Below are 18,224 nucleotides of genomic sequence, written 5' to 3'. Positions count from 1 at the left end.
CTGTAGAGCAGGTACACGTATGCTGCACATCGTGATATTTTCTATGTAGGACAAAGGCGACACGCTGCCAAACTTTATTGATTATCTTGGTATTCTGGTGATGTTAGACCCCCCTTAAAAGACCCTCCCAGTCTATTTAAACATATATATGCATAATAGATGTCACTGATTTCATTTGAGCGCAGAAAAAGAGGATTGATCTGTAAGTAATATGACCTGTTTATAGTGACAGGATTGCTACATTAACCCGGATTAATTCGTTCTGTTAGAAAGAGCAGAGTGAAAATGTTTGACAACGTCCATTTTTATTTTATTAACACAATTATCATTATTTTTTCTTACACTATGTACATCTCCAGAGGATACACTGATACAGCAAATTGCAGCATATTTACAAACCTATGTATTAGCCAGAGGACGTCTCCTGGCGCTTTTCAAGTCTGTTCTGACAGGGACCTAAAACTAAAAAAGTTTGCAGAAGAACAGATTGCTACACAGCACATTTAATGTACTAGCGCCCCCTGCAGTTAGAGCCATCGTCCAGTGTTGCATGAAAAAGGAAAAGATCAAGGAAACGGTATGTGCTTACATCTTCGAGTTAGTGTGAACAGTATGAATATTTCTAAAACTGTTATGTCAAATATTAAACTTTTTTTTAACAGCAATAATCAGGTTAAAAGCACCATGACTTGCTTGACGTTCAGGGGATAATCGCACTTTTAAATTAATTGTGTTGAAACTTTTAAAACAAAGTCCCAATCACATTATCCATCGTTGGCTAATGACCTGTCAACTTTAGCTGGAGAGTTTGTTTTGTTTGTTCAAGACGAGCAGTTTAGTACTTTGTCTGAAAACATATTTTTACTCCGAGTTATGGCATGATATACTTTTGATGCCGTTTTGACTTTGGCATAACATAAAACGGAGCTTGTCTATTCGCAAAAGCATCATTTCCAAGAGCTTGCAGGTATAAGTAATCCATGTAATACTGATCTGACAAGAGATCTGAAAGCACTTGGAAATGAGTCATTGGCCTTATCTCACAATGGAAAATGTATAGAGCATTATAATGTACCTTGCTAAACTGTATACAAGCTAGCAATAGTTATATGTTCAATAATTTATTACAAAGCTCTTATATACTATAGGTACCAACGAGTAAACAATAGCTCCTTACTGACTACTTGTGCTAGTAGTTAGTATATTTGTCCATATCTTGTCAAAGTATTAAATCCAATCATGTTTATTTGGTTAAAAAGCACATATGCTGCTGACTTAAAGTGCAATAGTTTTACCGCCAAAGGCACCACAATAGTTAGAATACTGGCTTGAAGACATTGTAACAGATATCCCGGTGTGGATGAGTGAAGCGAATCCTATTTCATGTGAGCCTGGATCCAGTCTTTGAAACTGTCCACTCGTGTGTAAACCGTGTATAGGTCAGGGTCACACTCACCCTGATCATAGCCAAAACTGACCAATCCCAGCAGTCTCCAGGGTTCTCTACTCTCTCCTTGTGTTTGTTTGTTGTTCGACTGAAACTGCGCAAGCCCAGGGAGCACCAAAATCCCCCCAGTGTCCGAAGGGCATATGCTAGAGTCCCCGTAGTCGGGCTTCTGGCTTCCACACAGCATGTTTTCTGTAACGCTAACCGGGACACCGTTTCGAGCGTATTGATTCTCACACGGGACGACGTCAGTGAGGTGAACTAGTCCCACCCGAGCTTTCTCTTCGGAGCCAAGAGAGGGGTCGGGAATGGGAGACCAACCGGTGACCAGCCCCTGCCCCTCTGTCACCTCTGAGTCCTGTCCATCAGGGAGGCACAGGGGCAAAACCTTCTCTCCTATCCGGGCTTTGTCCAGCAGCTTGATCACAGCCAAGTCTGAGTCCAGGATGAGAGGGTCATAGTCTGGATGGATTACAATGGAGGAGACCTGGAATGATGCAGAGAGTTACGCACAAGAACTGGGGAGACCAAACATGGATATGGATATGATTGAAATGAATTATTACATTAAGGGATCAATAAAATTAGTAAAAAGTTGAAGCTATAGTTTTTATTTAATGATTATGAAATTGCATAAAATCTAGCAAAGCAATATGCAATTCAAAACCTAAAAAACACACTGAAATAATATCAACATGGCATCTGATCAACCAGATATCCAAAACTTAATAATAAAATCTTAAAGCACTACTACTAATATTTGTATCATTCAGATCTCACCTCCACAGTGGCATGCGTAACAATCATCTTCTACACAAATCTTAGTATTAAAGTCATCAGCCATCATCTGAACTCTTTTCTAAATCTAAAAAGGAGCTGTTTTAAGAAGGTCAAACAGCTGCACTTACCCTCAGGTGCTGCAGAGCCTTACTCTCCCTGTTGTCATGGCGATAGTGCATCCCCACCACGACTTTGACCCGGTCCGGATCCAGAGGGTAGCCTTTGCCCAGCTCGCTCACACAGTGTGCAGCCACCACCACCGTCCGCTGGTTCACCAGAGCCCCACTGCACACCAGCTGCCACTGAGAAGCCTGCTCACTGGTACTCCTGCTCCCGCTTCCTCCATGTTTCTTGGGGGTCCCAGCCTGGCCATCTGCCTTGGATACTCCGCTCTCAGTTCCGACGCTGGACCGGCGGTATATGGCAGCGAGCCAGGGCCAGTGTGCCTCTCCTGGCCTCTCAGGGTCAAAGGCTGGATGCTTCCCACAAACTGCCAAAGAAGAGGGGATGAATTGACAGGATAGAGGATGGAAGAAATGAAAGCCTCCAAATGAGACACTGTCAACATTTTAATCTCAGATGCTGCTCTGCTTCTTCTATCAAACTAGCCCCGACTGGATTTTGGGAAGCCTGTTGTCAGAATGCAAAGCTGTGTCTTACAGAGGCAAACATAATTAACTGAAAGAGCATTACGATGAGCCCCAAAGTGCTAATTCAATCACGTCCCTCTTTATCTGCTACCAAAGTTACAGAGCTGAATGATTATACAAGATACTAAAACATTTTATAAGTATTAAAACTATTATTCTATACCTCTATATATTTAAATAACCAAAAAAATAGACATATTATTTAAAGATTATCAGTGGAAGTTTTTAAAGGCTCGGTCACATTAAAAACAGATTAAATTATAAGTAAATGTACAAGGGAATATGAAATAATAATTAAACAACTGCTTGTAGAAGTAGCTATGCAGAGGTTAATGTGTTCTATAAAATTATACTACCAAATGTAAACACGGCAGAATGAGATGGAATATGAAAACATGACAACATAAAGAAAGAAAGAACTGGAAACAAAATAGCTGATGGGGTATTTTGTCAACTCATGAATGCTGTGCAAGTCTATTTGATTCTAGCTCAATATTAATATTAGGTTAACTGGATTTTTTGTACTTTTTTCACAGTATGTTTCACAAATACATACAGAGCAATGCCCACAGAGACATCTCCAAGTTCTGTAACGTGAAATATTCTACTAAAAATGCACGGTTCTCTGCTGCCCTCACCTGGCGAACAGGAGACATGGCGGCCACTCCATTTCCCCGTTTTGAGACAAGTGCGCCTGGAGCTGCCTGAGTGGTGGTAGAAAGGCGAAGCACACTCGTACTCGATATGGGTGTAGAGGTGGTGGAAGCCTGGAGGCAGCTGGGAGAGCAGAGGGCCATCAGAGCGCAGCTGCCTGCTCAACAGCTTATGCACTGGTGTCTTTCTGAAAAGGATATAGAGACTGATTAATGTTATACTGAGGGCATGCTCATCCTATAATGTCTATAACCTACGGAGACTCTACTTTACTTACCTAAATGGGGCTTGAGGCGTCAGAACTCGCTGTTTAACCAGTTCTGACACTTTGGGCTCTCGACATGCTGCAGATAGAAACAGCTGCTGTTACTATTTATGTGGAATAATGAATTTAAAAAGACCTGGCAACAAAACAACCACATTACGGATATGGATTCAAGACTATAACAACTACAACAAAAAAGTTCTTTGCCAATTTAGTAATATCACTGTAGAAATTGTTTGGCAAAGAGCTTCAAGAACTATTCACAATTCACCAAATATATTCATATGGGTAGTATACATTAATATTACCATACTACAATAAACTTACTAACATAAATAAGATGAATATAATGACAAAAATAAGACTTCCAGAGGTTTTGCTTTTATGAATTGATCTCCAAACATGTGTTTTTGTTACTCAGTACTGACTATAAACCACTAAGAGCCACTGGGGGGAGTATGACGCACTGGCCAACTGTATTTCCTCTTCCTCAGTGAATCCTTATTTTGTGACAGTTTACCTCTAACACAGAACGGCTGCAGGCCCGTCCAGGTCCCATCGGCCTGACACGTCCTCTGGGAGTCTCCACTGAGCGCGTATGAGTGGTTACATATGAACTCCACCGTGAGAGGCTGCGCTCCTGACACCACCTGCTGGTAGCCGTTATAAAGACGAGGAAGAGGAGGGCAGCCTTTTTCTGTGGTGGCAGACAAGATACAGGCGATGTCAAAGGTCAAATTCAAACTGATGGTATATGCTGAAAATTAAAATCTTATAGTTATGCGTTTAATATGTATATCAGTGGTTCTCAAAATTTTTTACACGAAGAAACACATGGAAACACTCACTCTCCAGGGACCACCAGAGCTTAATCAGGTCTAAAATAGAACTATTCCACGTATAAATTAGAGCTTAACCAGGGGTGAAATTGGACTACACCATTGCTAAACAAGGATTTAAGATCAGAAAAAAGGTGACTTAATTTATCACTTAAAGACAATATATAGATATACATTTTTACATGAACTGTGATGGATTAAAACTGTAATCTGAGAAAATCATGATATACAATTTTTGGCATATCGCCCACCCCATAAATGTATGAACTGACCAAATGATGACCAAAAGCAGTGTTCGTACCACAGTTTGAGAAGCACTGGTGTAGACATTTTGACACTATTCCTATTAAACTTGATTTGTTTGTTTAAATGAGGGAACACAGAAATAATGTGGAAAGATAAAATATACACTGTATGTTTTTGAAGTAAAAAAACAAAACAGTATTTGCTCAGTAATCACTAAAAAAGACATGATAATTTGTACTCACCGTCGATACTTTCATTCGGCTCTCTTTCTCTCTCCTTCTCCCTCTCCTCTTCTCTCTCCTCTGCTGTTTTCCCTGCAGATCCCTTCTCATCTCTGCTTGTTTTATTTTCCTTTGGTTTGCCACTTCCCTCTGCTCCAGTACTCCGATACATGGTGAACTGTGTGATATTAATTCTTGTGGGTAAGACTTTCCGGACCGGATCTACACTTATTGTATTGTTTTGCACTTTGGTGTCCTTCTCATCACGAGCTACAGTAATATTGGTGATCCCCAGGTCAAAATTCTCCAGTGTGTTGTCTGCCTCTGATATCGGCGTTCTTATTTTAGTGTCATTTGGTCCAACTTTGTCTTGCTCTTTCTTTCCGTTGACCTGCTCCTCTTTGCGTTCTTTCTCTTCTTGGCCTTTGTCCTTTATCACGATGATTTCTGTTCTGGTGCTTCCCGTGGGCTGTGGCCTGCTGTCTGTTTGGTCTAGGTCAGCCTCAGTTTTCCCAGAGTGTTTGTCTTCCCTGTCCACTGCTGTAGAGTTCTTCTCTGAGGTAGTGGATTCTTCTCTCTCACCACTTGATTTGTCTTCGCTTGTGTTTTCTTGACCTCTCTCTTTAACTTTGGTGATATCTTGGTCAGTATATATATCATATGTGTCCTGTCCCTTTTCAGACTCTCTGCTCACATCTTTACCCTTTTCGGCTTCTGGGAGAGTGTTATTCACTGTGAATCAAGACAAGGCAGGTTAAAATAAGGACAATTCTTTGATTTAATCTGCCAAGAATGCATTATGAAACAGTCTGCACTTAAATTACCTTACACTTCTTTTTCAGTTAAAGAGATTTGTTTTAGGCCATTTTAGTAAAGCAGTTGGTTTAAGATTTGAATTGTCAGCCTAAAGGTTGACAGTTCAATACTCACAACCATTATCTATTACTAAATGTGCACCATTAAATACATTGGCTGACAGCAAAAAATGAAATTAATATGTTTGGAAAGATTATATTTTTTCAGTGGTCTAAAAAGTTCAGCCCATCCATTTTCTTCTGCCTATCCAGACTACTCCCAGACTTCCCTCACCCCTAGCTCCTTTGGTGGTACCCCAGGGCTTTCCCAGGTGAGCCAAGAGTCCCTCCAAAGTGTCCTGGGTCTTCTCTCGGTCCTTCTCACAGTGGGACAGAAAACCTCCCCAAGGAGGTGTGCAAGAGGGATCCAGAACAGATGCCCGAGCCACCTCAGATTGCTCTACTCCAAGCTTCTGACTGAGCTCCTCACCCAAGCTCTAAGGGAGCACCCAGCCCTCCTGTGGAGGAAGTTGATTCCGACCGCTTGTATCCGCGACCTTATCCTTTTGGTCACTACCCAATGCTCATGACCATATGTGAGGACAGGAGCATAGACTGACTGACTGCATCACTGCAGACGGTGCACCAATCCCCCTGTCGATCTCGCTCAATCCTGCCCTCCCTCATGTTCAAGACCCCGAGATACATGAAATCCTCCACTTGAAGCAGGGACGCTCCATCCATCTGGAGAGGCCAAGCCGCCATTTTCAGGTCAAGAACCATGGCCTTGGATTTGGAGGAACTGATTCTCATCCCAACTGCTTCACAATCAGCTGCACTAGTTCAGTCCATTGAGTGAAACAATAATATGATGCTAAATATTTTTTTGAATAAAACACTGTATATTGATACTGAACCACCCTTTTTGTTAGCATAACCAATCCACTTTCAATTTACAGATGATATAAAATGTGCTATTGAGAAGTTGCTGGATCACACTATTTAACACAAACTATTTAACTACCAACACGACTGACCTGTGATGCAGACAGGAGAGGACCCACTCCAGGTGTTGTTGGGTAGACATGTTCTCTGGGAGATGCCGCTGAGCTCATAGGGCTGATGGCATAAGTACTGTAGTGCGATCAAAACATCATTGGGTCCGTAAACCAGGAAGTGGTCCCCATGTGCTGGCTTCGGGGGCAGGGTGCACAATCTTTCCACTGGCACTGGCACAAAAGACAGATAGAGACCTTGATGTTACCCTAATCCAGTTGTTTCTACCATGTTTTCCACCCGTGCCATGTTATTTAAGAACACGCTAATCGTGTACACATGGGTGAGTGCATTTGTTTGGCTGGAACAAAGCAAAATGTAATTAAAGCGATTGTCCTACCACAGTCCGGGGCAGGGGCGCTCCAAGTACCGTCACTTAAACAGATGGCAGAGCGGTGCCCCTGCAGTTCAAAGCCAGGGTCGCAGCGGAAAGTGATGCGTGCTCCAGAGTGATGAAACAGACCCTCTGTGGAGCCATGGGCGGGCACCGGGGGCCTGCGGCAACCAACCACTGTGAGGAGAAGAGCTGTTATTAAAGCTGTAATGTGGGCAGATGCCTGGGACAATAAAAAGATGATTATGTAAGCATCTGTATCTCAATCCATATGTTTGTTTTTTTCACCTGCCCAAACAGACCACACAGACAACTCCATCAAGATCCAACAGACTGGACTCCTAGGCTTATGAAGACTAATTTAAGAGTTTTATGGCTCTGGATTAATATTTGGTACTCCTTGTATGATTGAGTTGTTGGACACTTAGCATAAGCCCTCAAAGCAGGACCTCACACCTTGCCCACACACAAAATGAAAAAGAGGGGATTCGGCGTTCAAGCAAAAGATGCACTTAAGTTGTTTGTGGATTTACCGGTAGCACTAAATGTTCGCAGATCTTCCCTCGAGGGGCATACCAATACTTATAGTCTTTGCACATTTATAAGATTTTTATCAGCGAACCAAAATATCTTTAAAATTACTGCTGGCAAAATATATATACCGGTAGCTGAGAAAGTGTAATCCAAAAATGATGTGTTTGTTTGTTGCATTAAACATTTATATCCAGTTACATATTATAATTGCTAAAACACCTCAAAAAACATGTATTCCTACTGTGAGCGAGGTTGTCTCTCCACAGAACTGACCTAGTGAAGTCACCTGCTTCTTTCCATTGAGATATAAAAGTTTAATCCCGTACTGTGGAACATTCCTGGCAAAGCTACATTTCCATAAACACACCTGTAACATGCATTATACATAGAGCACAACCCCATCTTTACAATGATCCTTTCTAATTTAAAAATAGCGAGTCTGGATAGCTCCCTTAGAGGTTTATTAGATCCTCTCACCTTCCATTTTAAGCGCGATTATGACTTTGACACTTTTCAGCCGAGCGAAACGAGCCGAAGCAATAAAACTCAAACATGTCGACTGCTCATATTTGTCAAAAGATCATTTTATAAAGTCCGCTTGAGACTGTAACGTTCGTGCGCAGTTAATATTGACTTTATGAATAGAAAATAGTTTAACAACTCCCCTTAGCAACCCGCCTGAACTGCAACAGTGCAATGACACATTCCTACCTCCTTGTTCCACCCAGAAGTGGTAAACCTCAAACACAATGAACGTCTACAGAGAAGATGATGTCAGATGGCCCACAAGGGTGCATTGTTGACTTTAAATTAGGTCAGAGCCTGCGCTGCCAGAAAAGCTGTTATTGTATGTTTCAGTTAACCGCAGACGATCTCACAGCCAAAAGTGTCCTGTATACATTCCTGCAGACACGTATATTGTCATTTAGATTGTTTTGATTCTATACAGGGACCTGTCTGTCAGTAATGAGGCTGGATAAATACGCAGGGATTCTCTGGGTGATGATACGACAATAAAAGCACGTCTCTATTGGAGTATCGTGCCAGGACTGAGTTTGTACTAGCCTAAATCTGTTATTCTAGTCCCGTTAATCTTATTTCAACACTAAAAACATTTAGCTAAACATAATGTGACGCTTACTCATTACAGTAATCATTCTAAATATTATAATGATCTGATATTTTGTGTTTAGCTCAGCGTTGACACTTGGTTGCTAGGCTGATAAGTTGATGTGAAGGTTCTGTTGGTCAAATACTGGTCTGTTTTGGAGATTTGCTCGAGTGAGTTGAGACTGCTGTTGTTTTGCTCTTGCTTTTGGCGTGGGTTATGGCCTACAGTAGCCCTTGTGTCCTCGGAAAATAAACAACCAGAAGAAATTTGACATTTTCCTCATACCAGAACTCTACAGGATTAACAGTTTTGCAGAGAGGTGGTCAGAGAGAGGAACATAACTTGACTGAAAGCTATATACAAACTTTACTTTACTAAATTATCATCATGAGGCATAAACTTGGATTGTAACTGACTCTCTTTAGTATGTGCAAACTTATTGGCTATATATAATTGCTGGATTACTTGTGCGTGCTAAAGCAGTGTGACTGTAATTGATGCTGTCGTCAGGAGACAGGAGCACTTTATTCAGCTTGTTTTAATAATGGTCAGTGGTCGTATTTTTTTACAGCACTTTTCCACCTTCAAGGCAAAAGCACTTTACATCAAGGAACCACACACCCATTCACACACATATACTGGGGGCGAAGTGGGTTAAGTGTCTTGCCCAAGGACACGACGACAGCGTTCATCTGTGGGAGCTGGAATCGCAACCAACCAACCTGTAGGTCAGTGGACAAACACAACTCAAACAAACACAAACACACCAACTGAGCATCAATCGCAATAATAATAAAGCTGCAACTGAATAAGACAAGAAAATGACCGTATTCTGCCAAACCTGTGTCAATACTGTAAAGAAAATTAGCTGAAAACTCCGCTTACTAACTCACTAACCACTGCCCAGGGGAGAAATTCATTCATGGTGACATTACATGTTTATACGTCTCAGTTTTTCCAGCTTGGACCAACAGGCAAAGTCCAACACTGATGTCATTTCGCACAGAAGCTGTAAAGGAGCAAAGCAAGTGAATTAAAGCTCTCGATGGTTGTAATTTTTAACTGAATAATTCATGATTATTATTAAACACATAAAATAATGGCTGCATGCTGGTTCGACATAATTCTTTGAGTGACTTCAGCCAGAAAAACATATTTCCTCTGTTAGTCCAGCTGACGACTCCTCCCGGGAATATCTGTGAATGCAAACTGTGTGGAACCAAAACTCTACTCTACTTTTTTATACGGGCCCCTGACAGTGGAGAGGCTGGATAGGATTATAGAGGCACAACTGTTTCGTCAGTCGTTTTATAGACTTGAATGCAGCAGTGAAAAAGGCCCCATAAGAAAAAAGGTATAGGGGCTGGCGATGTCTGTTTTTGTAGAATCTTGAAGGGTTGCACAGAAGCGTGAGTTAGGGTCCTGGTTCCAGTGAATAAAGGCCTATGTGTATTTTGGCCACAAAGTAACCACACCCTGACAGCCCAGTGCCCCAAAGACTTATGAGGCTTTGCTATTTGAATGAATAAACACGTAACATGTGGGCATCTTAAACACTGTTACTCAACCACATCCAATTTTGTTAACACGACTTGCCATGTAAATTATTGTTGGAGCTTCACAACACATCTGAAAACATCACATTTATAATCGCATGTTGAGGGATAATACTCATTCCATTGGCAAATTCGCATCAAGAAACCACTCACCCACTCACACGCACATTCATGCACCAGTGTACGCAGACAGTGGGGGTAAGGTGGGTTAAGTGTCTTGCCCAAGTGGATCTGACTGCTTTCCCAATGACGTTCATGTCGAGAGCAGGATTCGAACCTTCAAGCTTCAAGATCAGTCGATTTGACACTTTACCAGCTGAGCTACTGTCGATAAATGCTACTTTAATCAAGTAAAAACATGGTGGTCATCTGGACACTATTCAAGTTATTCAAGTAATTTATACACATTCCAAAGATTTTTTAACCTGCTTGCATGTACGACAGCCATTATTTGCCAGTCCAGCACAGAAAATAAACAAAGTACTGTACTTGTATTGAATTCTACATACAGATTCTTAGGTTCAAGCAGGGCTACCGTCTAAATATCAAACAGCATTTCAGACTGCAAATGAATTGTGTAGATGCGTTCTGTCAAAAGCATCCACATTATTGGAATGGAGAAAGCAGCTGCAGAGTCTGAACCGTCTCCAAATGACTGAGAATTTTTCCTTCATATTGTGATTTACTTCCTTCAGGAAAAATACTTTCAGGGTCAGCTCGTATACAAAGGAAGTGTCAAAAAAAGGTGGGCTCTAGGGGTTGAGGAAATTTTCACAATCACTTCGCACATGTAAAATATTGTGTCATGTCAACATCTCAGTATATATATATAGAATCACTATAATTACAGCACAGTGTTAGAGTTGAATGATTTTTACTCACCATTTTCACACCTCTTGCCTGTGTATCCAGCCAGACAGGCACAGTGGTAGGTGTAAGAGCTGTCCAGGATACAAGTCCCATCATGCAGACAGGGGGACGAGCTGCACGCTACAAATGTGAGGGAAGACGGAGAAAATACTGACATTAAGTATAACAGCTTTGGGTCTCACAGTTGAAAGTAAACTGGATACGAGGAGGATTTTCGAATAACTGGATTGCACAAAACAAAACAAAAAACATAATAGTCAAAGGTTTTAGACGTGTTGTAGTTAAATAAAAGGTAAAATCATCCAAATAGGTAATTTCACCAATAAAGCGAATGCCAGCGTCTATTAAACCAGGTTCGATCGTCGGAATCCTTGCGCCATCTGGTGGTGTACACAGACATAACAGCTCAGATACATTTATTTGTTTTCCGTATACATAGCATACATGATTAATAGGTTATACGATGTGAAAGACCAAGAGTAAGGCGTCCCGAGTAGTTAAAAAAGCCTGAATAATACTAAGGGAGGTTCACTTCTCCAGGTGGCCTTGTCAGAGTGTGGGTGTTTGGACAGGTCTGATTGGTGGCCCACTTGTCACTCTGAGCTGCTGCAGGACGCACACGACAGCTCATAAACAAACCCGTGTTATTAGCGCCTTCTCTCGGCTCTGGGCTGGAGTGGTTCGGACATTTTCTTGTTTTCTTTTAGGCCCACAGAAAAAACATTTTTCATTAAGTCTGACCTGGTCATTAGGTCATGCTCCAGTACTTCATTAAAATGGATATCGCTCTGGTTTGTTTTTAAAGGTCATTTTTATAGTTAGGACATGTGGCGTTTCCATTTTTTTAGATTTAATTTTAAGATGGAACGCGTATGGTTTAAAAAGATGGGTTGGCAGAGGTGCATGGGGTTAAGTGGGCTCTCGACTAACTGCATGGTTGCTGGTTTGATTCCCACTATGATTTCTATGCTTATAATTTAGAACAGTAATAGAAAATGAATTAAGAAAAAGAGTGCCTTGTGCAAGTAAACACAGCAAATGCATGCACTTTACTGACTAACTGTTGCGAAAGGAAGAAAACCAAACTGATTTTTTAAAATTTCCAATGTTGTTGACTATTTCATATAAATATTGTTTACTACAGACAGCCGGCTATCGTTAAACGGCCTGTACCTCATTTAAATATCTTCTATTTTCTATTACATAGTGTATCGTAAATCCAGATAACTGAGGAAAAATGACACTGAAAAATGTAAGTTGAGCTACGTACTGACAGGGACACCAGTTATCGTCCAATCAGGTCCATTGTTCCTAAGAATCATGGGAAAAAAACAAAAAACCCTGATGGCCCAAATCTATCCCAGGCAGTTAATTTTCAGTTATGGTGCATTATCAAGAAAGAGTGAGAACCACATCGAGGCCGAAAAGGACAAAGAGGGTAAAGTTTAAAGCTGTAACTATAATGGATATAAGGGATTGTCCTAGTTCAGTTATGTATATGCAGTGTACACGTAGCAAATTGTAAATCAACCAAGATATTTACCTGAAGTCTCCTGAAAAGTAGCAAAGAACCCGTCAAAGTTCTTGTATCCGTCGGACACAAAGAGGATGTGCAGACTGTTGCCGGTGCTGTGGATGGGCGGCGGCCTGTTCGTTCCACAGAATCGTCCAATCACACGCGAGCGGACGCTGTCTCCGTCTCGAACCTCGATGTAGTCGTAATGACAGGAATGATGGAACTCCACGCTGACCATCATAAACCTTGGGCACAGACAGCAGAAAACATCGGCAAAATCAATACGTAAATAAACAAGAAGTGTCTAAGTTTCCATCTTGTAGTTCTCAGCTTATACTTCTCTCACACCGTTATAAAAATGTACAAATGATAATCAATTGTGAGTTTAATAATTAATTGCATACGGTTAATCTAAAACAATGGCCGTTTTACCTCGGTGGACATGATTTAGTGGGGTTAAAGCATGGATCAATAATAACGACTGGATTAGATACTTCCTCTCCGTCCCTATGCGAGATCGATTGATTAGTGGCCGCTCTATACGTACTGCAGCTCCTCGGATTCGCGACCAAGAAAGATTTCTCACATAGAACACAATGCATTTTTGGGGAATTCAAACTGACAGTGTTCGGCTGCATCAACCGCTTTCACAAAGGTTGGATTTTATAGGGATTCTTCAGTATTTTTACATGAACTTAGACTTTTTAAATCCTCAAAGTGCCTAAGATTTAGCCTAGCCTTGCTCTGAGCCCACGCTAGCTATCACTCTGATTGGTCAGAACTGATCACATGGTCCGTTTCTGTCATTACAAGATGGGCCAGTATTCAGAAAGTAATGCGGAAGAAAAAATCCTTTGTGGCATTTTGTACCAACGAGCACAGGCCATTGAAAAACACCATGATGCCATCTTTGGTTCATGTTCCAGATCTTATTATACTTCAATGGGTTAAATGTACAAGTGAAATGGTGATTTTCAATAGTGTATTTGTCTGGTTAGGTCCTAAACCTAAACATAAAGTTAGGTTTAGGGCCATGGTTAGGTTAACTGACAGGTTGACAGTAAAAAGTATGGGTTTTTTTTGGTGCTAAAACAAGAACGCCTTGGGTCTATTTCGCAGTAACAGTTTGGGATTGTTTGGAGCTGTTCAATATTTCATCTATTGCCATGACAACAAAAGTCAAAATAGACAGTCGGTATCCATTGGACGGCTCTACGCTGCAAATTGCTGTTCAAAAGAGTCAAGCATGCCACTGTATTACTGGCAAATCCGAAGCTGTTGGCATACTGGTTTTAAAATCTGCTGCCAACCAGTCTAAGCTAACTATGTAATGATAGTGAAGTAAACATAAGTAAACATGGTCTGCCACAGAGCACCTCTCCAGACCACAGCTGCTTGGCGATGATTTGTAACTCGTTTATAATTTGCGGGCTTTGGAGGTGCCATGACATATTGGAATTTAATGCGTTCAGCTTTGTTGTGTTGCCAAATACAACGGGGAAAGGTTGTCTTCACAGCAGTTCAGATTACAGAGTGCAACTACAAGTCACATTAGATCATACAAGTAACAAATACAGACAAGTATGTAGTCTTATGTAATAAATGACAGAAAGATGCAGCATTGATAATACTAAAAAAGACAATATGCGCAGTATGTGGTATCCAGGCAGGAAAATACTCGAAGTTTGATAGTAAAGAAATAGTCACGATTTTAGTTCAAGAGGGACAATAACAATAGCAAGAACACAATTTGGATATCAACGTATTTTTACAGATAGTCCAAGTATTTCTAGGAAAAAAACAACAAACTAAATCATTGCAGAAGTCTTGTGGTATTTATATCTTTAGTTGGAATGATGACCAGTCAAAAATAATTGCTGATGATGAGTCAAAAATAATTGCTGAGTATAACAAGATATTGATAGTTCACAGAGCAAATATCGAGCATTTTGCATTGTGCATATCACAAACTGTATAACAAAGACAGTTTAAGATATCTATGTATATGTATATCTATGTCTGTATCTATTATCTGTATCTATATTCATACCTACGGATAAATTTAACATTATGGATACTCGTAATTAAATGGTAAATGTCTGTGTAAACCCTCAGTCGTCCAGGTCTGATCCATAAACTAAAAGGTGAAGTTTAAATCTGTCAACTGGAGAAATCGTTGTAAAAGTGAAGACGTTTCGCTGCTCATCCAAGCCACTTCTTCAGTTCTGGTCAGATTGCTGGTGGACACTGCCTTATATCTATCTGAAGGGAGGGGCTAACTACACTGAAACTGTAAACAGCTGTTGTCTCCAGTTTCAGCTGGAACTACCCTATTCAGCTCTTAACGACCCTGCTTTTGTTCTCATTGTTCTGGGTCAGAGGATTGAGTTATAGATGGGGGAAATGGTTATGTCTCAGGCCCCCATTTCTGTTTAAGGAAGGATTCTCTTTCCTAACAAAAACAGCTTCTTTAACTCCTCTCTCAAACCATTTATTTTCTCTGGCTAAGATCTGAACTTCACTATCTTCAAAGGAGTGTCTTTAAGATGGAGATGCACAGCAGACTGGGGTCCTGAGCTGCTCTCACACTGGTGTTGGTACATCCTCTTATGAAGTAGCTGTTTAGTTTCTCACTGCACTCTTCACTTCACTACACTGAATGGAGTAGACGCATTACTTTGTTTGAGGCTCAGGGTTTTGTCCTTTGGGTGAACCAGTTTCTGTCTTAAAGTGTTTGTAGGTTTGAAAAAGACGGGAATCTCATACTGTCTGAAAATTCTCTGAAGTTTTTTCAGACACACCGAATGGTAAATGGTCACATCTTTATATGCCGCTTTTCCTTGGTGTCTTGCCCAAGGACACGACAACAGTATTCACCTGTGGGAGCTGGAATCGCACCGCCAACCTACTTTCATGCATGTATTTTTTAGGTTTGGATGTTTGCGATTTTGCTTTACTGTTATTTTTGTCATTAAAGAAATCAAAAACGCAAATAAAAAATTGTGAATGTTTTATTTAACGCTGTTTTTAATGTTAAGTGTTGTTTATACAAATGTAAATCCTTCCTTACAAACACATGCCTCCAATCACTGAACCATGTTGTTTAGATGCAGATGCCACAGAGATACTAGAACAATAGAGGACACACAGACTGCTCGGGGATGTGAGATGTTATCTTCTTCCTGTACATTAAACATCAAAGAAATTATGAAACGGCCTGAACCCAAATGGCATTTCTGTTTTGTTTATGTCAAAACCTGGGGCAATGGAAGTGGAGAATATTGTTATAGCTATGAAATTAGTGATGTGGCGACGTGAACGAGCCTCCTCTTTTGAACAGTTCCTACAAAATATACATCTGGCATCGTAATTGCAGTTAGTTTTTAATTATTATTATTGTACGGAAGTGTTTTATTTAGATTATTCATAGTTCAAATGGGTAAACACACTCCCACGCTCAGTTTTGTAACCATTTTTAACACATCTGAGCCTTGGTCACTTCTCTCTGTGATTAGTTTGTTGATAAAATGAGTTCTCATATTGGTTTCTGTCATATAAATACATATAAAAGAGTCAAAAAAATCCCATTACTAATTGAAATACCTTTTGTAAGAAAATGTGTACTGTATCAAACACAGACCCACTATATCTCATTACTTTATGCATGCACAAGTAATATAGTTTAGCTTGATTTATAAGAAAAACGCAGAGGAATACAGCGAGGAAAACATAAACGTTTAACTGCTGTGCTAAATCTATAGGAAAAGGCACGCAGGACCTATAAAATCCTTATTGTGTTGTGCGCACGTGCCTCAAAATTACTGCTAAAACAATAACTGTTTTGGCACATGAAGTGTTGTAAAAGTAATGGAGAAAATGAGCAGCTGAAATATATTGACGCACTGAAAAGCCGTACTGTTGTGGTTACCAGACTTTAGCTGCAAAATTAGGCATGACAGTTTGAGCAAAAACGTCGAGACAAAGTGGAAATGGGTCTTTAGTGTGCCAGAATCGCTATTACAGATGGGCGTTAAAAATGTCAATACGGAACATTTCATTCCAGATGAAACGGAGGCAATGGGCAGATTTACAGACATTGTGGTCTCTTAAAAGGGACAGCTCTATTTTGGCTTTGTAAACCAGAATATGCGTTTTGATCTTTCAGACATGTCATTATTTTCTTTCATATCTCATTCACTCACTTTTTGGTAAAATTCCTGATTGAGTTATTTAAAGAAAAAAAGTTATTTCCAAGCAGTGGTATTGGACAGTTAAAGCTACCATCCGTAAGATATTATATTGTGGCGTTCTGATTTCTTCTGGTTGTTTATTTTCTGAACACAAGGCTGCAACTGTAGGCCATAACACACACCAAAACAAGAGCAAAACAACAACTCACTCGAGCCAGTCTCCAAAACAGATCAGTAACTGAAGAACTGAACCTTCACATCAACATGTCGGCAAAGCAAACAAGTGTCAAATACAAAAGTAGACACATTAACAACCCACAAAGAGTTACAAGAACAACAACAAAAGGTGTCAACTCTGAGCTAAACACAAAATATCAGATCATACTATTAGTTTTTTCACAAGTAAATGGCAGATATGACAGTTCTCCCCTCCTCTCACATGTGCTCTCTGTTTTTGTTTTGTTTTTCTGTCAGGCTAAAGCTAACACAACATCAGACTGCAGTAACGTAGACAGCATCTAGTGGTGACATGTGAGAATACAACAGGAGCGGGTTGGCCAATCTAATTACAATCGGCAGCTTTAAAGCGTCAGCCAACATCAGTATAGATATAGATTCATAAAAACTACACTTGTCCCTTTAATGCGAGAGAAGAATAAATGTAAAGGATCTATTTTACGCTACTTCCTGATCTATGTTATAATGTTTCCTCATCGCAAACAGACCTGGAGTTGTGTTTTGTTTCATTCACACATGTTTAACACACAAACCCTGCATATTTAGACCAAAGTTCTTCTCTTAAACGGAAAATACTCTGCAATACTCCACTGTTTTTTTTAACTCCATACACCTTTACTAGAATCATTTCAGTGTTTTCAGTCCTGGAATTGGCAGTCTCTACTAAACAAACGGTAAAATGTAGCTGTTAACTTGAAAACTAGCCCTTCATTTTGAGCTTTAGAGATGTAGACAGACTAATAATAAAGTGCTACTCATACATGTGTGAATGAAACAAAACACAACTCTGGGTATGTTTTTGAGGAGGTGACAACATTATAACATGGCTTCAACGTCAAAAGAGTCAGTTTTACGCAATATAGGACCACGAATAAGATATCTATTCTATTTAATCTGTTAAAAGTCACAGCTTGTCCCATTTAA

At 40.3% G+C, this 18,224-nt stretch overlaps 1 protein-coding gene across 1 annotated transcript in view; it reads right to left on the bottom strand.

The window, feature by feature from the left end:
* Positions 1-291: 291 nt before the first annotated feature.
* Positions 292-18,224, bottom strand: part of pamr1b (peptidase domain containing associated with muscle regeneration 1b) — a 38,167-nt gene continuing 20,234 nt past the window's right edge. Inside the window, exons 5-14 of the mRNA XM_055222247.1 lie at positions 12,901-13,118; positions 11,370-11,477; positions 7,293-7,463; positions 6,934-7,125; positions 5,124-5,834; positions 4,317-4,493; positions 3,809-3,875; positions 3,516-3,718; positions 2,356-2,717; positions 292-1,934 (exon numbers count right to left, since the gene is read on the bottom strand). Coding sequence (XP_055078222.1) covers positions 1,377-1,934; positions 2,356-2,717; positions 3,516-3,718; positions 3,809-3,875; positions 4,317-4,493; positions 5,124-5,834; positions 6,934-7,125; positions 7,293-7,463; positions 11,370-11,477; positions 12,901-13,118 — 2,767 coding nt within the window. The 3' untranslated portion in view covers positions 292-1,376. The remainder of the gene's footprint in view (positions 1,935-2,355; positions 2,718-3,515; positions 3,719-3,808; positions 3,876-4,316; positions 4,494-5,123; positions 5,835-6,933; positions 7,126-7,292; positions 7,464-11,369; positions 11,478-12,900; positions 13,119-18,224) is intronic.

Source organism: Periophthalmus magnuspinnatus, chromosome 6 (assembly GCF_009829125.3).
Source record: "Periophthalmus magnuspinnatus isolate fPerMag1 chromosome 6, fPerMag1.2.pri, whole genome shotgun sequence".
In the NCBI taxonomy this organism is placed as follows: domain Eukaryota; kingdom Metazoa; phylum Chordata; class Actinopteri; order Gobiiformes; family Gobiidae; genus Periophthalmus; species Periophthalmus magnuspinnatus.
The sequence above is the reverse complement of the archived record's forward strand: the minus strand, read 5'-3'. Positions and strand labels throughout refer to the sequence as shown.